This window comes from Lissotriton helveticus, chromosome 9 (assembly GCF_964261635.1).
Source record: "Lissotriton helveticus chromosome 9, aLisHel1.1, whole genome shotgun sequence".
Lineage (NCBI taxonomy): Eukaryota > Metazoa > Chordata > Amphibia > Caudata > Salamandridae > Lissotriton > Lissotriton helveticus.
The window spans coordinates 1,050,443,184-1,050,469,137 of record NC_136070.1 but is presented as its reverse complement, the minus strand read 5'-3'; the positions used below and the strand labels follow the sequence as shown (position 1 = coordinate 1,050,469,137).

General features: G+C 42.3%; 1 protein-coding gene across 1 annotated transcript in view; it reads right to left on the bottom strand.

Annotated features, from left to right (window-relative positions):
- SLC6A11 (solute carrier family 6 member 11) overlaps nucleotides 1-25,954 on the bottom strand; it is a 763,151-nt gene that overhangs the window by 353,258 nt on the left and 383,939 nt on the right. Inside the window, exon 6 of the mRNA XM_078661403.1 lies at nucleotides 20,149-20,281. Within this exon, the coding sequence (XP_078517529.1) occupies nucleotides 20,149-20,281 (133 nt within the window). The remainder of the gene's footprint in view (nucleotides 1-20,148; nucleotides 20,282-25,954) is intronic.

The window sequence follows — 25,954 nt, the reverse complement described above, 5'->3', positions numbered from 1 at the left end:
TTGTTTGATTTGTTCATGTGATGTTCCTTTTGCCATTCATAATATCTTTTTAGGTACTATGTCTCCCGATTTTGACCATTGCTCATTTAAAACTCTCTTATTTGACCTCTTTATTGCAGTTGCTTTTAAAGTTATATTAACAAATTGGAAAGACAACTCCAAAATATCTTACATGCTTTGGTGTTATCTAATATGTGATGAACATAGAATTGCATCAGTTTCTCATTGTTCCATTATCCAAAAGATTAAGTTAGATTTACCATGGTTACCTTTTACAACATTCCTATCCTCACACTCACACTCTTCTTTCTCATAATATTCATTCCTGTTCCTCCTCTTTAAATATTCTTCCTATCTGCTTCTTTTGTTCTCCACCCCTTTCTTCTTCTTTCCTCTTCTATTTCCTTTTCTTTTCTTCTCCTGTATCTCTCCCTCTTTTTCTCACAAAAACATAGACTTCATACCCCCTTAATATATTGTTATACTATTTTTCTTTCTTACTTCATGTAAATATAACCTTTTCTTATAATAGTTGTACAAGTGAATATGTAATCTTACTTAGTTTAGAATGGACTTTACCATTATGTATTTCTTAATATCTTGCTTTTTCGTACTGGTAATGTAATGTTTTACCTGTTGTGTTCATTCTTTCAATAAAAAATATTTAACTCATAATGTGCAACTTATGCAGAAAAGACTGAATAAACAGGCCAAGAGATCCAGGTGTCATGATTTAAAATATAAAATACGAGATGAATTTTGCCTTTCAGTCTCTAATCTTCCTATTTCTATCCTTTCATCTACATTAATCCTAAAATAAATTGGACCATTTCCAATAGCAATATTCATTATTCCAGTAATTGTAGAACTGTAGAAGATTTGTCCTTCCTTTCTTCTTACCCTATTAAAACCAGTGATTCCAAATGTTTTCAGGGATCGGAACACAGGTCATCTAATCTAATGCTAGTGCATCTCCAACTTAAATATGAGATTTAGGAGATTTGACTTCTGTTTTGATTGCTGTAAATTGCAGTTTTCTATTGCCTAGAAGGGTTATACTCCCTGTGATAAAATTTAGGAACCTGCTTATTCAGGTCTTGCTCCTCTATCAATTAAGTAAGTCTTTCAATTATGTGAAAGTAATCCAGGAGCACTGACTGGATAGAACGTCAAGAGTAAGCAGATGTTGTCAAAACAAACCATATTGCAAGTCTGCAAACACCTTGGGCAGTGCTTTCATTCTCTGTCTGTTTTGTGGCTTGAGATTTCTCCTTACATTGCTTTCAGGAAAAGTGCCTGCTTGGACGCACTGCATAAGGTGTCTTTCCCTTTCAAACACTGAACTTTCTCAATGGTGCATGTGCGTACCTTAGTCTATCAGTCTGTATCTAAGTTTTCCTGGAACACTAATGCTTCTTAGCTGTTTATTTAAAATGCAGTAGCGTTTCCTTCCTTTATGAATCTTTAGAGATAATCCATGACCCCCCCCCCGGACAGATCTATTTGTTTCACCAAGCAATTCAGGCCAGAAATGTACTACTGGGTTCACAGCTGTTTATTACGTTTTTCGTTTTTTTATTCTGAATGCAAGCTAGCACTTAGAATGACTTCTCTTTTTTCTTGACTACTCTCGCAGGGCTCTCCATATAGAAAGGAGTTGAGAGGGTCTTGAGGTGGGTCACAACTTTGCTTGTTTGCTGTTGCACGCTTCAGAGGATTTGCTTGTCTCCAAGCTTTCTCTGAAAATGTATTTTAAAGCCATTTGGGAATTTCCTAATGCAACCTTTGATTGTGACTGACCTGTTCAGCCAAGAATGTTTTTTTTCTGAGTTCCGTTTATCTCCTTTTTTGAATCCATCTGTTAGCTTCTTTGATTATTTATCTTTCTGTGCAGTCTTGAAGAGGATAGAATGTTAGAGGATGACAGGCCTTATGTTCTCACAAAGAAGAAGTGATCTATTTCAGTGCCACATAAAATAACTGTAATATTTTGCGCAAAGCCAAACACCGTTTCTTCATTTTCCGAGAAAAACACATTTGTTAAAACAATTAGGTAATAGGAAATGTTTACAGAATTTGATGTCTTATTAATTTTTATGGGATTTCTTACGTTACGAAGACACCCTTAATGCTGACAAAGTGTTATTTTCCTTGTTAGCATCCATTGTGTATATTTAGTGAAAGGATAAATTGTCATATTGCAGAATTTTAATTGTGGAAAGTGGAGAAAGTTGACATATGTGTGGAGAAACACAGCAAATTGTATTTTCTGGAGTTAGTAAAAGACAGAGTAGGATTAATTCTCTTTTGTGGTGGCAACTGTGCATGCAGGGGCCTGGCCAAGCATCTTCAGATCCAATTATGCTTTGAACCAAATCTACATTATCATATTTGTTATCACAATGCCTACAGTTACTTGTCATTCTCATGAGAAAAACATATTCCTGACTACCCTAATACTGAAGGAATCTTAATAGTTCTTCTAAATACACATTTCATACAAAATGTGAACCATAAAAAGAAGGAATGCTTACATTTCAGCTCATGTAAAGATCCATAAATGATGATTAACTTCTTGAGTTATCTTAAAAATGGCTGCCTTCTTAGACCAGATTTTCATTATCCTCAACTGAAAATCCCAATCCAAGATAATGGCCAATTATTCTTGTAACAGAGAATGACGACAGTGGCATGTGACAAAGACCACTTAAGGACACAAAACCATTTACATACATGAAATGTAAAACAGGTAGCAAAAGAAAACCAATAGACAAGAATATTAAGCAAATAGTAGATCATTTTTGTCAGGTGTTCCTTTTAAAGGAAAACATTCTTTTGACTATTAAATGTAGATTTTTTTTCTACACCAAAATATAATCTTCTTTAGAAATAACACAAAACGATTTAAATAGAGGAGTTGCATAGTTATTGTTTAGCTTATACTCAAGTAAGCCATTGCATCACTGCAGATTGTACGGCAAATAATCCTTCTACATGGTGAAAACAATTCAGTTCAAACATTGCAATGGTAACCCTTCTTAGGAAGTGGAATGATACACCATATTGCTAATAACTTGAGGTGAATGATATTTATCCAACCGTGCTTATGGAAGATGTGATTGGCATAGTCTTCAATCGCCAGAGGAGGGGGCTGCCCCAAACAAGTCAATGCCTAAAAGGAGCTGATCCAAATTCTACATCGGCTTATTTCACCCATATAGATAGGTCCTCAGGAGAATACCCTTTCTTCAGTTATAAATACGTACCAGCTTTCTAAAAGTGGCATTTACAGAATTAGAAGTTAAAATCTGACATCTCAATTAAAGAAAATTTTAATTACAATTAATTTAAGTGTAAACATCATATCTCTATTTGCTACCTATGTCAAGTTAGCACTAATTAAATATAATAAGGTAACCCGGTGTTAATCAATGGGAGAGAAAGGTCTTCCAACAGTGAAAAATTACTTTTAGAGTTTTTCATTGTTGGACATGTAAATGTCAAGTACACAAGTGCTACCTAATAAATACAATTCACCCTCTCCTTTGAGCCTCTAGACCCTACCTTAGGGGTGACCTATAAGTATTAAAAAGGAATGTTTAGGCCTAGCAAAAAGGTATATTTTGGCAGGTGGAAATCTCATTTTAAAACTGAACTACAGGCTGCAGTGACAGATCGTACACGTGTTAAAAGGCTACATTAGTTGGTAGCGCGATGGGTGCTGCAGCCCACTAGTAGCATTAATTTAATTTACAGGCCCTGGATACACGTAGTACTAGGGACTTACAAGTACATTGAATGTACCAATCAGGTATATGGCAATTGTACCTTGTTTTAGGGAGAGCACATTACCACTGGTTATCAGGGCCTAAGTGCAGAGCCTAATGTCAACAAAAATGGGTTCAGCAAAAAAGAAAAAAAAGAAAATGAGGTGACCCTGCAAAAATGGTCAAGTCCAACAAGTGTGGCATTTAGCATGTGTCCAGGCATAGAATGCATAGTTAAACCATAAACATTTAAAAATCAATCTATCTCATTTCTATTTTTGCATTTGAGAAGGGAAGAAAGGCGTGCTGTGAGTAGTGCCCCTGTGGATTTGGTCATTATTTTAAGAGTTGAAGAAATTGTACACCCAAATGCAACCCTTTGAAATTATATAGCTGAATCAGAATGCGAGTGATGGTAATTGAAGGGGAAGGTTATACATAATTCATGAACTTCATTTTACATGGAGAGGATGCTCTCTGCATCTCTACTTCCAGCCCCAAGAGTGCATTTTATCCTAATCTAACAAGAAAGCAGAGGCAAAATGTTATTTCAAATGAAAGAACATTTCATTGTGTAATGCAAATTATAAAACACATTGTTATGTCTACCGAGATTGATCCCATGTGTAAGCAGTGGAATGTACTGTTCCATAAGCACTGCATAATCACAGGAAAGAAATTTACAAGAGAGTTCTCTGATATTACAGGGCTCTGGGATGAAGCTGATTTGAATAGAGAAGTCTATAATAGTCAAAACTCCTACTAGACTACCAAAAGATGATGACAGTAACAGAGCTTTTTATAAAGAACATTGACCCCTTTGGCCATCATTATTAGGTGTGCGGGCAAACTACATTGTCAGTACCAGTCTAGCAATTACCACTACATCATGTGCATTATTGAGAGTAGACTTACCTCACCATTACTGGTTTGGCCTCCAAGAGAATGGGAAAATGAAGCAGGAATCTGTGTTTGTAATCCTGTGTCGGCCGGATCAGAAATGATCTTTCCTAAGCATCATTTTAACATGGTCAAAAATCTCACTATTAGGAAACAGTCGCAGACCATGCGGGTAAGATGGTGGGGCAGTGTGGCCGGGTTTGGGGGGGGATTTCGACAGACGACGGCAGAAAATTAATTATTTATTCCTCTGTCATATCCCCCCTGCCCCTCCCAACCCGGCCTCAATGCCCCACTCCCCTTAATTGCACAGTCTGTAAGCTGTTTGAAGATGAAAGATAGATAAGGTGTACAAAAAAGAGCAGAGAAAATTCTGAGCGGAAATCTGCACCACTGCATTGTGAAAATGGCAAACATAGAGACACCCATTATTTGCTAAGCAACACATATCCCATATTGTCATTTGCTATGCTTGCGCAAAAATGTTGTCTTAGCAGAACACCAAATATGATTTAGCATTGTGTTATAGTGCAGTTGCAAGTGAGTGCTGAGAGGCATGCCCTCAACGGCAGACTACTATAATTAGGTAATCGCCCAGTGGTGTCACTTTTGGGAAGTTAGATGTATTGTGCATGGGAAATCCTTTTTTCTCCCATTGTTGATATCTCTATTGTGCAGATTCAGGTCACATTCTTAGCATGACTATTTGCAAGACGTCCGTAATTTCACTTTCAGTGGAATCCTTTGAAATTCTGTGCCACTCCAATATCCCATAATGCCCACTTTGCTCAAATTATTGAAGATGTGACGTTACGCAAAGCAAAGGTGATCAGAGCTTGGGTCCCATCAAATCTCATAAAAAAAAATCACTTTTCTCCCAAATGTTGATTGAAGTTGCTGTTTGCACTGCTTTGCATTATGTAATGATTCACTGCATTGTGCAAGCACCTGCACTACCCTACACCCAAATTTCTCCATTCTTCTCCAAAAATCAACCCTATGCCGTCACTTTGCTAAAATGAAATCATTTCTATTGATCCTACTGTACTATCTCAGTTGTTTCTCGTTTTATGGAGAGTTGCAGACACAGCCTTCGATTGATGACCATGCTTGTGGCGTGTGTGTGTTTCTCCCATGCATTGCACTAGAGGACTTGTCCCAAGACAATTCGACCAAGTGGGGCAAGTCCTCGTAAACTCAGTCAAGAGAATGCAAACAAGGGTCATATTGCAGAAGCTCCCTGGTGTGCAAAGTATGTTTGTGTCCCTATTTTTTTGGGAGGGGGTACTTCAGAAATACCTAACACCAAAGATATGTTTGTGTAGCTCCTTCTCTAAATAAAGATTGCCTGGGTGCCTGCTTTGTACATGCGAGATCAGAAGGGGTTATAGCTTTGTTTGCTTGAGTGCATGCCCCAGGCAAGTGAGGGAACTCCTTTGTCCCCGCACCCCACACTATATTACAGATGTAGGCAGGGGGACAACAGTGGGACAGGAAGCCCACTGACTGGCCCACATACGTAGTGGTGCAAAGTTAGCTCGCCCCGAGTTAAACCATTAGGGAAAGACGTACAGAGCCTCTGGGTAGAGTGACATAGGACCACAGTCTGCTGCGGATTTCTACTCCTTTCAAATGGCAGTGAAAGACTGCCCCGTGGTTTTACGCCATCTTTCCCTGAAGTGCAGACCACAGCACTGGCGCGTATTGCTATTGTTCACGCCTGATCGTGTGCAGTCTCAGAGTCAGTGCCTGTTTCACCACATTTAGGGGCTCATTAGGATCGCTGACGGACTTGAGTCCGTCCGCGACCCCAGAGTAGGAGGGAACGTCCGCATGGGCAGCGGCGTTCCCTCCGTGAAGATTAGGATGTGACCGCCAGGGTGGCGGTCACATCCTCTATCTGTAACATTGCGGCGGGTGCACAATGTTAAAAATGCATACATTGCATTTGTATGCAGAAAGCGCAACGGGCACCCGCAGTGAAGTTACACATGCTTTTCCACGGCGGAAAAGCCGCCGTGGAAAAGCATCTCTTTTACGCCATCCTAATATGGCTGGCGGTGTCTGATAGACACCGCCAGCCATGTTACAGCTTTTCCGCCGCGGTTGTAAGTCAACCGCGGCGGAAAAGCGGCGGACTGAAACCAGGACCCACCAGCCATCCTAATGTGGCGGTGGGTCTTTGGTGGGTCCGCAGAGGATTTTCCGCATCCTCCGGGCCGGCGGTGGCTTCCGCCGGCCCGGAGGATGCGGAAAATCCTCCATCATAATGAGCCCCTAAGTGTGCTATCAATGCAGGCTGTGGCAGTGCCCTTATGCTGATGTGTTTTCTAGGTTGCCAATGCTTCCCTGGGTTGAAATCATCCAACCAACACAGCCTACAGATGACCTCGTTTCATTAGGAAATCCACTTAGCCCTTACAAAAACTGGTTTTATTGTTGTCTTACGACCACAGAGTGAATTATATTGTGAGCAACAAGCCTGAAACATTTTTAGATTAAAAGAAAACTTAGAAGCTGTGGACGTTTTTAGACCTTAAACTACGGTATTGGAAACACTAACAACTCTTCTGGGGGAGACATAATTGATGGACAAACAATGTATGACTCCCAAAAAAGTGTAACAAACAAGAAAATTAAATCTGTTAAGTCTTTTTTTCTTGCCTTTGGTCTCTGGTGAAAAGCTGATGTTAGTTTGAGGCTTACATCAGAGTTCATTTATTCCATGGAAGAAAAGGATAATGTTCTCAGAACATGACGGCTCAAATGGCATCTCGGCCACTTTGACCCCGAAAATGCAGGGCTAACATTGTGGATGGCACTGGCCTTACAAATACACTAGGGACTGTACTGATCGACAGGTGGAATGACACTTTAATTCAGCTCTCTCTTTAGATATAAATCTGTAGACATGACACCTCTTGCAGCAGGAATAAACATGTTTGCTTCTCAGTTCAGCTGGAGGCTGCACCTTCCAACCCGTAAATTTAGTGCAGAGACGCACCACACACTCCATCTCTCATTGTTGAACATATAAATCCATGGAATATTTTTTTTAAATCAGGTGAACCCTAACTAGTAGTTTATTTCATTTTTCTGGGGTGCAACCTAACTGCTGAATGACAATTTGGGTGCTATCCACGACTTAATTCTCAGCCGCCGTTGTTATTTTTCATTGTATCACATCAAGTAAACTGTGAAGGTAATCGAATCAATTGTACCTCGATTATGTTCTAGATCGTGATGTTTTGTCACAAGATTGCAACATTCTGTTTCAATGTATAGATTTTGTTTCCATTTTCTTACATAGCTCAGCCATTTTGCACGGATGCCACTTATATTAAGCTTTTCTGTTATTCTAGGAGATTCAAATATTAATTTTGATGTTCTGGCTGACATTAACCAAGAAACGTGTAGTGATACTATCGCTCTGCTTAATTTTAATTGGAAAAATACTAATAAAATAAGGTAATCTCCATGCCATCATGTGGGTTGATAATGTATATTGTACCATCAATTCTACAGCGCTGGTCCCCTAGTCTGATCATTCGGTTCTTCTTTTTAGCTGCCATTTGACTGGGGGTTTAAGAGCACATTTTAAAACCGGCTCCACAAAAATAGTCAGAAAATAGGCCAATTTAAAATTCTCAACAATAGTAGAAGCAGTAGTAGTATTTAATATACCACTGGTAAATTCTGAAAGTCTCCTTACAGTTTATGCTGATAAACTGAGTAAAGTCATGGAAACCACAGTTCCAAGAAGATGAGTCAGTGGTAAGGTGGGTAACGAAAAATACTTGCTGTTAAGAGGGGCAAAGGAGATTAGAGGTATATCCTGCTCTAAAACAAATGACTGGCAAATTTAGATATATCGATGTAGAAATACCATAAAGCCTACTCAAACATAGTGCTGTTCTGAGGGTGCCTCAGGCCCCTAAGATCGCGAAAGCTTTGTTCTAAGTGATAGGAGAACTGAAAGCCCAAACTGGAGGAATCATAACGGTGAATCCAGCATTAAATACTAATACATTTGCCCATTGTTTTGTAGAGAAAATTGAACAATTAAATGCAAATATCGATTCTATTTGTACCTCTTTATTTAATTCATAAACTGAAATATTATCCCTATGGAATCCCATCATTTTGTTCACTTGACAGCATTATCCGAGGCTAATTGCCTAGCGTTAATTAAGTGTAGGAGACCTTCAGGCTTTTAAGTTGATATCTAACCCCCCCAAATTGCATAAGGCTTTAATCATGGAATCGCAAGGGTTGGTTTGTGATATTAATAATTCTTCATTGAGAACTGGCCTTGTTTATTTGAGCTTAAAAGCTGCTTGGTTCATCCCATGACTAAAGAAAGCTTCAGTCAATCCTTGTTGTCTTAAAAATTACGGACCTGCGCCTCAGCTCCTTTTCTTTGGAAAACGGCTACAACAAGCTGTTTATAAACAGGTCTCATACTACGTTGAATTTCAGGCAGCTTTGCACACCTGGCAAACAAGCATCAGAGTAGGATGCAGTAAGGAATCTGTAATCACTCCTATGGCCCTGATCTTGCAGGATCTATTGGGTGCTGTCAACACTGTGTACCATCGGATAAGGTTAGATTGATGGGTGGACCTTGGTGTTCATTGTAGTGTACTGAAGTGGTTTGACAAAAAGCACAGTGCACCTAATGGATCTGTTCTCTCCACACTACGGTGCAATCCCAGCATCTACTGAAGCTACAGTGGAGGACGCTCCTTCTCTTACCTCGCTGCCAAGCCCTAGAACGATCTCCTCCACATTCAAACATTATCTTCTCTCTCGGAATTCAGAAAGGGACTCAAGACCTGGCTGTTCAACTAGTCCCAACAAGAACCTAGTGCCTGGGTACCCTCACAGGTGATTAGCCATGTTTTACAAATCCCAGTTGATTGATTGATTGAATGAATCCACTGGATCAATTGCGCTGGTCTGCAGTCATGTATGCAGGTGATAAGCACATTGCGTTCAGAATTGTGGACAAAGATGCAAAGAAGCATAGGATATGTTTGAAGAAGGTGCAGAAGTGTCTGACCTTGAATACACTAAAATTAAACAGGGATAAAATAGTAAATGGTGAAAGGGATCAAATTAAATGAACAGAATTTAGGGATTACAATATTTGGCACACATCAAATGGAATAAAAAACTTTGCTCGCCCAAAATATAAAAAATCTGGAGTAAGATTCAAATCAAAATTGATGTTTGATGAACTAGTAAAGTGTGTTGTAAAGAACTGTTTTTCATCAATGTGCATATTCCCAAAGAGTTCAGATTCTGAATGTCCTTATTACATCAAGATTGGACTATTATATTAAGATCTACCCCAGCTCACTTTGCTGTAACTCCAAAGAAATTATAAGTAGTCCAAAAAGCGGAAATCATTTTTTAGGTAGCAATTTAAAAAAATCAATATCAGCAAATTCTGGCTTGATGAAACTACTCCTGATACCTGTTGAAGAACTTATACAATTGAAAGCTCTATGTTTAGTACACAAATCGCTCTCTATGGTAGAAAGATCAGGTCTTAATATGATTTTTTTTATTTTTCTGTGATAAGGTTAGATTGATGGGTAAACCTTGGTGCAAATACGGGCAACATCCTTTACAACGCAACTTTTACAACGCACTACCATTACGACGCAACTTTTACAACGCAAGTTATTACAACGAATTGCGCTGGGGTGCGCTCTAGGATAAGGAATAGTTTAATTACTATCCAACATCTTCCCTACTATCCACGGGGACTGGAGTTGGAATAGTAAATTAAACTATTCACTATCCAGCCCCCCCAACGCAAGTCGTTGTAACGACTTGCGTTGTAAAACCTGCGTCGTAATGGCATGCGTTGTAAAAGCATGCGTTGTAGTGACATACATCCTGCAAATACTGATCTGCAAATACTTGCAGGGCTAATGTTCTTAGTTTCAGATGCCCTACAATGGGGGAGGGTGGGGCAATTCTTTGTCTGTGGCAGTAGCCAGGTTGTAGAATGCGCTTTCTTTGATGCTTGAACATGAATCTTATTTGATGGACTTTAGGGAGCTGTTAAAAACCCGGTTGTTTGCTGTCTGTGTTTAAAGCACAATCCAACTGCTGGAATATAGAACCTAGGATAACCTAGGATAGGGTTATTTCCTATTATAATATATGACATTATACAGTCACTAGCAGCACAATGATCTTTTGATCCATAGTGCCTAAATATCTTTCTGTGATTATGAGCCTTAAAAAAATCCTAATAATAGGGTGCGTGGCTAGTAGCCACCGAGCATGGCCGCTGCCTAAGTGAGCTCCAGTTTTCCCGCTCGATATCCTACATTATCCTGGGCCAACCTCTGAAAAATGGACTACAAACGTGCCGCACGAAGTGTTACACCTGTGGTTAAACAACAAGCGGAATCAGAGACCAGGAAGTAAGCCTGTGAGCTCAGTGAAGATGAAGGCGGCGCGATAATGGCAGCTTCCTGGTGTCCGGCGTTGGCGCTCGTAGCCTGGAGGGAACGGCAGAACTGAGGTCCCATAGTGACCAGCTGAAGTGCAGTGGCTGAGCGCGCAGAGAGAAGGACTCGCCCGACGTGGTGTGGGCACTCTCACTAGAGCGCGCACGGATCCGGAGCCCGAGAGGTGAGAGTCCAGAAGTCACATTCCCAAATCGAGGCCCCGGCTTGGCAGGCCTGCCGGGCCTAGGACGGGACTGACTGAACCAGAGACCCTGCTGAAGGAGGAGGTTGTGGAGGGAACGGAGGCTGGTCGGGAGCCCTATGCGTCAACTCTGGGCAGAGAGAAGAAGCACTAAGTGGTTGACATTTCATTTTGGCGGGCAGTTCAGCGTTCGGCCGCAGATACCTGTAAGTGTGCCAGGGGGGTGTGGCGGAGGGCCCCATTACTCGAGCCCCCGGCTTGGGAGGCCAGCTAGGCCCCGAGCAGCTCGATTGAGACTCAAGGGAAACAAAGTCAATAGGGAAGATAGAAAGGGCCTGACACCACCAGGAGACAACAGTGCAGGCGCAGAGGGATCAGTTGCCCAATCTGAGACACTGCACACAAGAAACGCAGTGCTTGCAACAGCTGAAGGCTGGATGGATAAAGATGTATGGAACAGAGGTATTTCACCTGACCAAACATCCGGCTGTGATCAGGGGATGCTCTGGGGGACAAGGAGAGTGTTGCATGTGAATACATCTGAATGCTGGCACCTCTGTCTGGGCAAACAGCTGATACATTACCATATTGAGGGCTGAGAAAGCCCCAGAGTCAGACACAAGACACTGCAGGCTCAGGGGTCCTAAGTCGTACAGCTGGGCGCATACTGCTGCCAATATACACATCTGGGCTCATATTCATGTACAGAAGTGATCCGTTATGCCCCTTGTCCTCTTCAGAGGAGCCAACAATCTCCACAGGACAGGGAGATCTGCCAGTGTACAATTCAGCGATAGCCGAAACTGACGCTGCGGGAGCTGTGACTGGGGCATGACGCCTAGCCCGCCAAGGTAGTGATAGGCACGGGCCAATACAGAGCAGCCCCCAGACCCTACATTGTCAAAGAGAAGCTACACGTAACGAGAGTCCATCTAGGAAACGTGGACTCATCTAGGGAACAGCAGAGCGGGGGTCCCGAGGGAAACCCGACAGGCAGACGGTGAGGTCACCATACTCGCTGGGTAGGCGGCAGGTAGTACCCAGGATTGTCCCGGACTTTCTATTGGCCCCCGAGACGTTGCACTGCACACATGGCAACGGGCAGAGGTCCTAAGGCCAACGCTCAGAATAAACTGGCCTAATTTCCCTAGAATAAGGCAGATGAAAATAGCGAGTCATGCCAAATGGAGAGAGATGAGACACAGACTGGCCCTAGGCAGAGGGTCGGAGCCAACGTTGCACTATGTCATGGCAGCTATAAATGGAGTGTGTACCTTGCTAGACTCGGTCACAGTGGAGGTTTCCCTCATTAGGGACGACTTTCATAAAATGGACGAGAGAGTAAAGGAGCTTAAAATTGTCACTACGGCATTGCAAACTGATACCTCCGAGCTCAGTACCAAACACAGATGGCTGACTTGCAGAAAAAACAGGAGCGAATGGCGCTTGATGATTATGAAGGTTGCGTACTTTGCAACAATATACAAATTTTGGGTGTTCTGGAAAGGGCCGAGGGGCCAGCTGCCGACCTATATGTGGAGGAACTAATAACTACACACCTCAAACCCAAGACTTTGTCCAGATACTTCTCGATCGAGAGGGCACACAGAGTGCAAGGAAGTAGGTCGAAACATGGGGCCCCACCAAGACCCCTCATAGCCCGGTTATTTAATCACCGGGACAGAGATATTATATTGCAGACGGCAAGATCCAGTCCCCTGCTAAAGATGGACAATAGTGAAGTAACATTCTTTCCTGATTTCACAGCTAAGGTTCAGGACCAGCATCGCAGCTTTCAGGCAGTGAAAAAAGAGCTTCGAGATCGTGAAATAAAATATGCAATGTTATTCCCGACAAAGCTGAGAGTGGAGTCGAAGGGGAGAACATGGTTCTTCGCGTCACCGGAGGAGCGTGGGAATGGATGGAGGGGTGGCGGAGGGTGGGGAGTCAGAGAAGGGACCGTGCTGGGAGATCAGGACAGCAGAGAGGTGACCGAACTGTAGCTGCTGGGGGTGGCTCAGCGGAGAGAGGTGAGAAGACGACAGAGCTGGAATAAACCCCTTGAGGAGCAGAAGGAAAGCCGGTGATTCAACAAAAGCACAAGTATGGTGGGGAAGGGATAAGGCTCCTGGGACTAGCCTGTGCATTATACAGATTGAGGGGATAGTTGTGATCTGTTCAAGATCTGCTGGCCTAATTGAGGAGGGTGTACCCGGGACTAGAGTGAACACGAACAGTGGATGGCCAGTAACAGGCAAATGTAATATTAACTAGCGGGGATGGGGACTGACTAACCCCGTGCTTTTTTAGCTTTTCGGGGAGGGAGAGGGAGAGAGGCGCTCTGCCTAGCTTGGGAGTGGGTAGTTTTAAATCCACGGGCAGGGGTGCAGGGAGATGGTGGGTAATGGGTAGTGGGGAGAGGGGTGTTTAATCTTTTATTGTTCTGTTGATTTGCAAAGTGGCTGTTTGATCTTGCTGTGCAATGGGGTCGAATCGATGAGTAGGGTTGCTCAGAAGCGTCGGGTACTACATGACATTTGCGTTTGAAGTGATCTGTTGTATTGTGATGTTTAACTTGGAATGTAATGGGGGGTGACAGAGACAGAGACCGAGCACTTTCTGTTCTAACCTGGAATGTTAATGGAATGGGCGATAAGATCAAGATGGGGATAGTGCAACAGTACCTGAAGAGACATTCCCCGGACATTGTACTGTTGCAAGAAACACACCTGGTTGGTCAGAAAAGCAAGGCCCTCACTAGATGGGGGTATAAACTCCTGGTACATGCAGACTATATCACTGGTTCGAGGGGGATGGGTATCCTGGTAAGAAGGAACACACCAGTTATTGTGCACAACATGTGGGCAGGCCCGTGGGAAGATACACAGTGATGGAGGCTCAGTGGGAAGGGAGAGCAATCAACGTCATCTCAGTTTACCTGCCACTAGCATTGGGTAAGACATCGTTGGCAGACCTCGGTCACATGCTGACGGGACTCCCGGTGGGCTCCCTAATTATGGGTGGAGAGTATAACATGACAATGGACGACACAACCGATAGATACCCGCCACGGCTGGGTGCAAAGCCAGACAGTTGATGGCAGAATTTACAATGGCAATGAGACTGACCGACATAGGATGGGCGCTCCAACCTACGGACACATCATACACGTATTTCTCTAATGTACATAAAAGTCTATCTCGTATCGACTATTTTCTAACGCACTCTGCCTCAATAGGGAGCTTTAGACTGGCCCAGGTTCTGCCTAGAGGTATATCGGATCACTCCCCAGTTAGGTTTGAATTTATAAATTGGGAACGACGGACACCTACCACCACCGTCCTCAACCCGTGGCTCCTAAACATACCAGACATAAGAGAGGAACTATGTACGCAAACAGAAAACTACTTTACAGAGAAATTGGGCTTGGTCGAATCCGAACAAACTATCTGGGAAGCCTACAAAGTGGTCCTGAAAGGGCAAGCCTTGTCCTTAAATACCGGGTACATTCAAAAGAAGCGTAGGTCACTAGTCCAGGTGGAGGAGGAACTCCTGGGGCTGAAACAGGAACATGCACATGACCCCTCAGAAGACACCTATTATAGACTTACACTAAAACAAGATGAGTACCAAATTAAGACTAGGGAACATATGATGGCTAAGTATTGCAGTACTCAACCTTGGCGTGGCTGGAGAGACGGGACCAGGGAACGAGATGGGTGCCCAATCTGACAATACCAGGAGGTGTGCCCGTTACCCACCCTAGGGACAGAGCGGAAGCATTCGCAGACCACTTGAAAGGGGTGAATTCTCCTTCTTCCAGATACATGGCGGATGATTCGCGCCAGCTCCTCCTGGACAGTGATGTGCCGATCCTCTCTGACATAGATAGAGACACCCTTGATGTAGACCTGTCAGACAATTAGATTAGCAAGGCCATAGGACAGAATAAATCCGGGATAGCAATGGGGCCAAATGGAACACCCATTGAGTTTCTAAAGGTCACGGCCTCTCGGATTGTGCCACATTTAAGTGCCATGTACGAAGAAAGCAATGAGACGGGTAGGCTGCCGGCAGACCAACGCTTGGCTACCATCGTAGTTATCCATTAGCCTGGGAAACCAGCGGACAGCTGTGGCTCATACAAGCCTATTTCGTTGATCAATGCAGAAGCTAAAATCCTAGCTAAAATCCTTGCTAATCGGCTTGTGACAGTCATTTCTTCCCTGGTCCATCCGGACCATTCCGGTTTTATGCCAGGGAGAAATATGGCCCAGAACATACGTCATCTGCACAATGTGTTGGCGCGTAGAGACTATATAGCGGAGGACGCAGTGGTGTTGTTTTTGGATGCCTCTATGGCATTTGACTCAATAGAATGGCCATATCTATTTGCAGTCCTAGAGAAAGTGGGTTTAGGCCCTTAGTTTATAGGTTGGGTTAAACTATTATACACCAATATACAGGGACAAGTGAGAGTAAACAACTACACGTCCCGTGCGCTCATGCTAAAAAGAGGTACCAGACAGGGGTGTCCTCTATCTCCGCTGCTATTCTCCCTCATGTTGGAGCCCCTGGCAGCGTGGGTGCATCAAGATGTGATGGTGCCAGGGCTGCGGTGGGCAGATGACATGGAAGACCGAATGTCCCTGTATGCCGATGACATACTATTATACCTCCCTTCCCCATACAAGTCCATACACACAGTGCTTAACATATTCACAAATTTCGGGAAATACTCTGGGTATGCGATAAATTGGAATAAGTTGGTGCTGTTTGTGCTTCAGGGCCAGGTTTCTCGACTTCCAGTAAATTGTACAATAGCGGTGGCGGAGGAGGGTTTCCGTTATTTAGGGGTATTTGTAACATCGGACCAAGTTCTTTTTCATAATTCCAACTTGGCTCCTCCACTTGCTTGGTTAAGCGCGGATGTGAAACACTAGAGGTCCTTGCCTCTTTCCCTAATAGGCCCCACCGCCCTCTTTAAAATGTTGGCTCTCCTTCGCTTCCTATACATTCTCCACAACTGTCCGGATAGAGTCCCGCATTCCTATTTTAAAGCAGTGAAGAGTGAGGTCCGAATGCTGCTGTGGGACGGCAGGGCCCCCAGGGTGGCAATGAAGAAATTAACAAAAGGTTGGTATGATTTAGGTATAGCAGACCTGCAACTCTACTATTGGGCAGCACAGCTGGTGGCTGTCAACCATTGGATCGCCCCCCCCTACTGACCCGGCATACGCTTTAGACAGGTACCAAACAGACCCCTCTGGTTACCTCAGGGCCCTGTATTCATGAGATAGGAAGAAGAAAAAGAAATATATTGGGCCCACTTCCCACACACGGGAAATATGGCACAAAGTAAATTCTCGCCTGGGGTGGGCAGACATCCTCTCTAAGGCGCCATTGTAGTATGCCCAGAAGCTACGCATGTTGTCCTATCAGCCTGAGTTCGACAAGTGGGACATGATTGGTATTTCAGCAGTGAAAGACCTGGTTAAAAAGGGTTTGATACATACATTTGGGGAACTCCAGAATAAATATCAACCTGACCCAAGGGGAAGCATTCAGGTACCTGCAAATACGACATGCACTACAAGCGGCCTTTTTGAACTTTAGGGACATACCGGAATTGTCACTACTGGAGGATCGCTTGCTAGATGGGCCGTTACATTCCAAAGCCATATCTCTTACATATAAAAAACTCAGCAATAACCTGCCAGATACCTTTAGTGAACTTAGGGAGAAGTGGCAGGGAGACCTGGGTCTGATAGATGACGAGGACTGGCAACTGGCTCTTATGCCCCCTAGGGCAGCAGCCAATAACACTTAGATTCAGGCTTATACAGCTTAGGATTCTCCACCGATCATACGTGACCGGGAAAACTTTAGCAAAATTGGGATCTAGGCCTGACGACCTTTGCTTGAGGGGCTGCCAACAACAGGCTACCTTTTACCATACTATCTGGAGTTATCCAGCCATACGTCACCTTTGGGAAGAAGCCACATACCACATGCAGACAGCTTTGGGGAAGGAAGTGGCCCTGACACTTCAACTGGGGCTGCTGAACATATGGGCCGCGACTGACCTCAATGACATTGAACAACAATTAGCCACATTAGGATACACACTGTTTAAGCGGGAACTGGCGAGAGGATGGGGAGGGGCCACTCCACTACCATATGGGTGAAAGAACTAGATAGGTGCATGATGGCGGAGACGGAGGTCTTTGCAGCAAGGGGCTGCCCCAGAAAATGGGATAGGAAGTGGTCAAAATGGAATGTATATCGTGGAGACCTTTGTGTGTCCCCAATGGTGGAATTAGAAATGCGTAGAAATGCAGAAGGAAATGGGATTGATTGATGTATATCTGAGGCTGACCTGTATAGAAAATGTAATGATATGGGTAACTTGGAAACTTATCGTTCAATGATATTTGTATAACTGTCACTGAAATCAATAAACATATTTAAAAAAAATCCTAATAAAATAAAGAAAATTATTATGGTATGGATATCTCCTAGATATGAGAGCAATATTTGGGATAAGTTCTTGTTCACCAATCATGTTCACCCAGCCCCAGACTAATTCATTGGGACTTTTGTCTCTGGTTGGATAATTGATGTCACTGTCATACAAGAGTTTTTTGCTAACATGGTAATCCACATTTACATAAAGTATCCCGCAGCCCTATCATTTCAGTTGGACATACAAACAGCATACATTTTCACAGACACAAGCAATGGCTATGTTTCCTCCCATGTGAACTGTTCTAACCATTTTAAAATACCTCTTAAGGTCAATAACTGTTCTGGAACGTCTGTAGACCACAGCAATCAGCCTAAATTACAGCAAGGAACTAATCCATAGTCGAAGATGAATGAATGGTCTTTAGTCAATATACAATTTGTCACAATATAGACATTACTGACTCTATCAGTGATGTTAGTGTTATTTCTGCATGTTTAAGTGAAGCTGCCATTAGAACTATCTTTCATAAACTAAAAGTGTTCCAGGTCAGTCACAACCGCACCAACATGTGGTTTCCCGATTTCATTATTTTCATTCCTATCAGACTCAGGAAATGAGTCCACAATATTTATATTAAACTTGGGGGTTGCAATCACATAATTACTGACAACTGCTATTTTGAAATTGCCCACAACTATAAATTAAGGTGCCAAGGTGCATGTGGCAAGAATCCATCTCTTCACACAATTTCAACCTCTTCTTTTGTAGCAGTGAAAGACATAGTAATAATGTGGATAATGTGCATGGAAGATAACTAATTCAGGTATTTTTGTTTGCTTTACATTTAATGCATGAGTCGTATCCCATCATTTACCAAGGACAAGCCAATTAAGTAGCCTTGTTGATTGGCAGATTGGTTTGAATAATTTAATTTACACGTTAGGGTTAGTGTCGGAGGGCCAAGGTAGCAACATTTCATAACGTCTATACCCAACTTAAATATGCATAAAAGGCCACTTGTGGGTGTAAATCATATGGATGGACTTTACTACCACAGAAAATGTGGCACTAAGGAACCTAAGTATTAGGACTTGGGTTTGGTAAAAACAAATGGATTTTGCTATAGGTGAGTTGTGGAGGCAGCGGGAAGGTCGTACTTTCCCAAATCTGTCACCTTGTGTATAGTGGTACATCTTCAAATATTTTTACACCTTTTTCACATCTAAAATACCGTTAAACAATATAGAAGTAAATGTTAAAAGCGGTGGCTATGGTAAAAACCCTAAAATAACCACGTTTCACGATAGTGGCAATTTCACCAGTGGGGAAAATAACATGGTAGATATAGAAAGAAAAAATGCTGAAGCACCAATGCAAATTATTTTGTCAGTACCTCATTGCAAATTTTCTGCCATGCACATAGATGTATCTATCAGTAGTGTAACCTGTGCAGTTGCATTACTGTGCAGTGATGGGAGGGGCAAATCTTTCTCATCCAGCCCTGCATTATCTACAGATGTTGTAAAGGTCACCCACTCACGTATTTTAAACACAGAGCCCGCGTGGGGTCAGTCTGAGTACTTACTGTTTGAGAAGGGCCGCCACTGTGTTTGGGCAGTAAAAGGTAAGAGAGTAACAGATCGATAGAGGAAAGGGAGCAAAGTAAAAAATCAAGTGAAAGAATGAAAGGAGAGGAAGCAAGGAAGTACAGAAGGGGAGCTGGAGATAATTATGAAGTAAGAAGATACATTCGAACAAAAGTGAAGAGGGTCCAGAAATAAAGGTGTCAGGCGAGAAGAGAAAACAAAGTTAAGGAAGAGTGAGAGACGGAAGGGTGGGGTGAAAGATAAAGGATAGGGTTATGAAGGTGAAAGTGAAAGGTAGGAAGGATGGGAGAGGGCAAAGAAGGTAAGGCAGGTAGAAAAAGAACCTGGAAATGCTAAAGCAGAGATGCAGCTATCACTGGTTCATTAGATGCTGAGACACAATGCACAAAGGGTGTGCGGGGCAACTACATACTAATTATGTTTGCATTGTAATACCGATGCAGTGGAGTGGTCCCATTTTCAACGCTTGCATTAAGGCCCCTGGCACCCAGGCTGTGCTAAACATTATTTATGATACACGGAAATGATGCAGCCTTAATGAAACAAAATGTAACTCTGTGCAATATTAGTGTGTTCTGCTAGGCTCTCAAAACAATCGGGATTATTAAACTAATTAAATTAACATGTGGAATGCAATAGGGTGAAGATCCAAGCTCTGACACTGTAAATCGTAATACTGCCGTTGTTTATTTCAATCATTAGTGATTGGTTCACGTTAAATCTCAAAACTGACCTTTCCTGTAGACTTCGTTCCTTTCCAGATGCAAAAGTAGCAGACCGTCCATGCTCCAAGCAGACACAGAGCCAACTCCCAACGCAAGTTTCCTATGTGCTCAATTCCATTGGATATGCCTAGAACCCTTCGCCTGTAAAGAAAAATGATCAATAGGTATATATGCAAATGACCAGCATGATTCCTTTTTTTAATAGTAGACTATTTCTGTTCAATACATTTAAATATGGAAACATATAGAAATGTAAGAGAAATCCATACATATGCCACGTATGGCAGTACGGTTGTCATTGTAAAAGTACTGACATACATTGTAATGCTGTTTGGGTTTTGGTCATACACAATTTTCACATTTACTAAAAAAGTGCCATGCAAATAGCAGTGACAAATACTGAACATTAAAGTCAGTTGGCATCTGGGGTTTTAGAGAATGGGCCATCATCTGGATGAGCAAGAAATAGTGAAGTAAGAAGTTTGATCTCAGTAGTATGGAAAACTTCACTGATGGAGTTTTTATTATATAAAGTTGAAATACATTCGAGAAAAAAGATGAACATATATAAATGGAGAAGATCAAACTTTATCAGTACCATTTAGAAACTGGGGAGGGATAAGGTTTTAACTTACAAACATTTTATTTCAGTTAGTAGGCTGCTGGAAAGAAGTACACAGTTCGGTCGCATTGTACTTTTCTCAATGGGAGCTCGTGTTACGGCCGGAAAGTGGCTGTAACACAAGCTCCCAATGAGAAAAGGGAGGTGCAGTTCATCCCTGCACTCCTCAAGGAGCCTGCCATGGGGTGCAGGGATCAACAGGGAGTGCCCCCTCAACCTCCAATCGGAGGCCGTGCACCCAAGGGGGCCCTGTTGGGGGCTCCCAAAGTCAACTTCCGACATCCTTTCCATGTCAGAAAGGCAGGCACGGAACGGCTGTCGAAACCCTACATTGTAATCTCAAGGGTGGTAATGCCCGCATTGAGAGTACAGGCTGGATTCCGAATGGTGACGGACTCTTTGAGTCCATTGGAAGCCAGCCGGAATGACCTGCAGGTTTAGTTTACAATCGCCTCCATCGTAATGAAGCGGTCATAAGTAAACCGACTGATGCATTACGATGTGGCGGTAAAAGGCTCCGACCATAGCCCTTTTTTTGGAAGCAAGACGAAGATGCAGGCTGTGGCCAATGAGGGCTCCTCGAGACCGGATCCCGCTTCTGCAAGGAGCCACTGAACAGGATCTGCTGCCTTGTAGAGGAGTGTAGTAGGAGCTTTTGCAAACTAAAGCAGACTGGCAATGCACCTCAAGTAGATCAATGAGCATGTAGGTCCCAGTGTACTCTCAGTTCTATAGAGCACTTTTGGTCTGAAAATGTTTTAAGTACCAAGTTTTAGATTTGGGCTATGTGGGCACCTTTAGCACCACTTCCACGGGCCCTGAACAGGAGGTGCACCACTTAAAGAGTCAGGACTCACTCAGGCTGGGTCGAGGTACCGGTTCAAGATGATTGGAGCATTTGCTGTCAGAGGCTCTGAGCAGGAGGCCTGCAAGCTAGCCCTTCGGTCACACTGGTATTCCTGGGTTCAAGCAGAAAGCAGGTCTCAAGCAGCAGGGTTGTCCTCTGAGGGCACAGGGCAGGCTTCACGCAGCAGAGCTGTCCTTCCTGGTGTAGCAAGACAGTCCTCTGATGTTCACAACAGGCCACTTTAACAGGCAGTCCTCTGAGAGTCTTTCATCTGGTCCAGGAGTAAATGGAAGAGTGGGTATGAGGGTCCTACTTTATACACGGTACCCCATTCAAAGTGGAAGATACTTTTAAAGGCTTCCCCCCACAGAAGTGTCTGGAGGTTCCTGCCTTTCCCCCTCGTCTCAGTCTGTCTGCAGGAACAATAGGCCATTGGGAATTTCTTTGTGTTAGAGTTGAGGCACAGCCTTTCACAGTGCAAGTGGGGCTGTGCACAGCTCCACCACCCACATCCTGCCTGAGATGCCCATCCAGGCACACCTAGTCCTGCTATTGTGTGGCTTCTGAAAGGAATGCAGAAAGGCCAACTGCCAACAATACCTAGTCAAGAGACCCAACAACAGGCTGAATGCACCAAATGGTTTGGCAAGCAAATGTAAACTTTCTAAAAGTGGCATTTTCAGAATTGTGACTAATATCTGACTTTACCTCTAAAGTTAAATTGTTGTCAATGTTGTTGGAATTGGGGTTGGCCCTCGCTCTGGTACATTTTTTATCCATTATGCATATGGATTGCATAACATTTTGCCCTGCGGGTGAAATGTCAGATTCTTTTCCGCTGGCTGGAGGAGTCTGCCAAGGATGCAACCAGGCTCCTTTAGAATTAATTCTCTACCTAAACAAGCTTTCGCACTTGTTGAGAGTAACCACTGATGTGTATACATAAGCTGCTGGAGCCTGCATTGCTATATGCAGATGACACGGTCCTTTAATCCCGGACTCCCAGAGCTTTGCGTATTGTGGTTGAGGTCTTCATGGCTTTTATGAATAACTTCGACCCAACCACCAATTTTAGGAAGTCGCACATTATGGCCTGTGGCCCAGGTAAGAAGGAGTCTTCAATACTGCACGTCAATAGGCAAATCTTGACCATCATCAATAGTTTTGCTATCTTTGTGTTGTTTTTGAATCATTAGGCTCCTGGCATACTCAGTTTACCTGAGCACGACTGAAATTAAGAATGTTGGCTGGGGACATTTTTAATCTCCCGAAAGTGACCTGAAAGTGCTCAATAGCACAATTTGTAACTATTTACATTGCACAATGGGCTACCGCAGCTTTGTATGGGGCAGGAGTTTGGGACTATTCAAATCCGTCTGCTGTGCAATTAGAGGAGAACTGCAACTGCAGGTGCTTGCTTCATCTTTCCCCTATTAGCTCCCATTTTATCATTCATTCATGCTTAAATCTTGATTTCTTCAAAAGTAAAACTAAATTGACACATTAATGATTTCGGTCAACCTATGGACCAATGTGGAGGCCAGTTTATGTAGGGAATTCGAACTGTATTGTCTCAACCTTAATAAGTGTCATCCTATTCCTTGTTTAAGTTATGTTTCAAGATTCTTCAATGACCTACGACTGTCTTTCATGTTCCATTCACCTAGCACGTTATTAAAATCCAATAAGATGAAGCATAAGATGAGATTGAATCAGTTCCGCCTTCCTGGTAGATTGCGCTCCGAATCCATTTAAGGTTATGTTAGTTTGTTTTTAGCACTTAACATACCTGAGGTACAGGTAATGCATTTTTCCTTACCTCTTTCCATGTAGTAGAGGTCACCGCTGTTTCGCTGCAGAGCAGGTTTGGTATGGTGCCTTCTTTGTTTTTGGGAAAGTCTCAGTGGGTTGGAAATTTGCACTCAGGCCTGCCCTTGCGACAGGTCCTCAACCTAAACTTTGATGTACTTTATGGTTTTTCTGTAAGTTTCATGGAAATCCTTTTGTTATCTATTTGAAGTGGGTTTTAAAGTTCCTGTTTTTTTTTTAAAGTGTTGTGATGCATTATTTTACCTTCAGCTTTTAGAGAGCCTAGATGTGTGTTTTAGAGTTTCCTCCTTCCCTGTAGCTGTCAGGTGCCAGAAATCTATGGAAGGCTGAGCTAGGATTTTATTATCAGTTTGTTCAGCTTGAATATATAACGCACGTTTAATACAGTTTTACCCATGTATCTGTGTTTGTGCCCTTATTTTTATATCTTGTATGGTCACCTTGAAGTGCTTCAAATGATTTGTAAAATGTGTTGCTTTGATTTTGCTTTTATTGTTCTATCTTTCATGGTTTTATGCAAAGCTGAATAAACACAACTTTGACTTTGACTTTGACCTCTATAACTCAAACTTCAAATAGGAACTTATATATGCATGAAAAACTGTCCAAATATATCAATTACTGGAGGGGGTTTTTCCTCTCTGTAGACAATTATATTGAAGTCAGTGTATAGTGGTTTTTAAATCTTTATTGTAATAACTTCCAAACATAACGATTTCCAGATGAATGGCCATAACCTATAAAGGCACAATGGAGCTAGTAGTCAATTATACAAAAATAGAATCTGGTGCAGCCAATAGAAATGTGTCAGAACTGAAAGAAGATATCCTGTAGTAGGAAGACAATGATGTTGTAAGATCTTTTGTCTATACCATGGAAATTAGATTGATGAAATAAGAAGGGTAAATTAAATAAAATTAGAAGACAAATGTTTAAGAGATAAGAAGGATTATGCAGTAGATAGAATATTGACCTTCAGAAGAAAATTCAACAATATTAGCAATGAACTCAGAGAATTGACCAACCAATAAAATAGGAATAGTTGACTTGTGAATCAAGTTTTGATACAAATTCAAATGCTGACAATCAAGCAGGAGGCTCAACAACTAGCACTGGACAACGTGGCACTTTTTAGACACATTTCATTTTCTCCAACAAACCAAGAATGTAGGTCAAAACACAAGAAGTCAACCCAAACAAAAATGAGACAACACAAATGGAGAATAGGAGGGCACCAGAAACAGAGATGTGACACCTCATGGGAAACATACCAGTCAGACCGCAATCGGACATTTTACATTGGTGAGATAATCTAACAGTGATGTATTTATCTTCACATATATTGACTGCATATGAGCTTAAACTATGCCTCTATTTCTTTCTGGATTCTGACTTTGATTATATGAAACCAGAATTGATCTTTTCTTGTTCATCATAAATGTTAAACTTTGATTTGTAGGCTGAACATCAAGAAATTGAAGACCGCAGATCACTAGTGATTTAAGCAAAGAAAAAAGCCCTTGGATTGGTGCTGTTGATAACCAAATGACTTTATATCACTTAGAGAGCATTAACACAGATATTTCTATTTCTGAAAAAAGATGTGTTGAATGAATTAGAGATGGTTGTGTTAGACTCAGGAGCAGCTATTTTAGCCCTAAATCTAGGTGCAACCATTTGCTTGCACGTGACAATATAGACGCTTTCCAGTAGTTGGTTATCAGAGAGCCAATTAAAGTGAAAACTAAGCGACCACATTAGTAATATTCTTTCACACAAGCTAAAAATGAATCGCATAGCGTCATGAAGCCCTTTGATAAGGGAAGCAGTGTAGTTATCTGGAATATTTGTAAATCTTGTAAGATTGCACATACATAGTTATACAATCCAGGATGTTATGAGCCTATCTATTCTACAGTATGATAGTCCAAAATCAGAACTTAGATTGATGTTATGTTAGATTGGAAGGATCAGGAGTTATTAAGTTTTGAGGAGCATACTTTCTTAAACCAGATACATCAGTGGCTTCTTGTCTCTGCTCACCAAAATACACAAAGACGCCATTAAACCACCAGGCAGACCAGTATCATTCTTGAACAATGGCTTACTGAATAACACAGCTATTTTCTATTAAAGTTTGTGTTGAGTCTACCCGCTGTAGAGACACATCTGAGTTTATATTGAGAATCAATGACATTAATTGGGAAACATATTTGCTCATTATCATTGTATCACTCCATTATACATATGCGCATACATCTATGCAGGCTTAAAAGCATGTAGACATTTTCTCAGAGGAAGACCTAAAAATGAAAACACACAGAGGTGCTCCCTCCAATGACTAATATTATTATATGTTAACATCCTTAGAGGCTAGTGGGCGGGTCACATCTGACTATGAACCACAAACAGATAACGTTTTCAGTATTTGGAATGGTAACAGAACACTAGTAAAATAGATCATTGATTCCTTACAAGACAATGGGGCTTATTACGATTCCGTTTTTTCCGCATC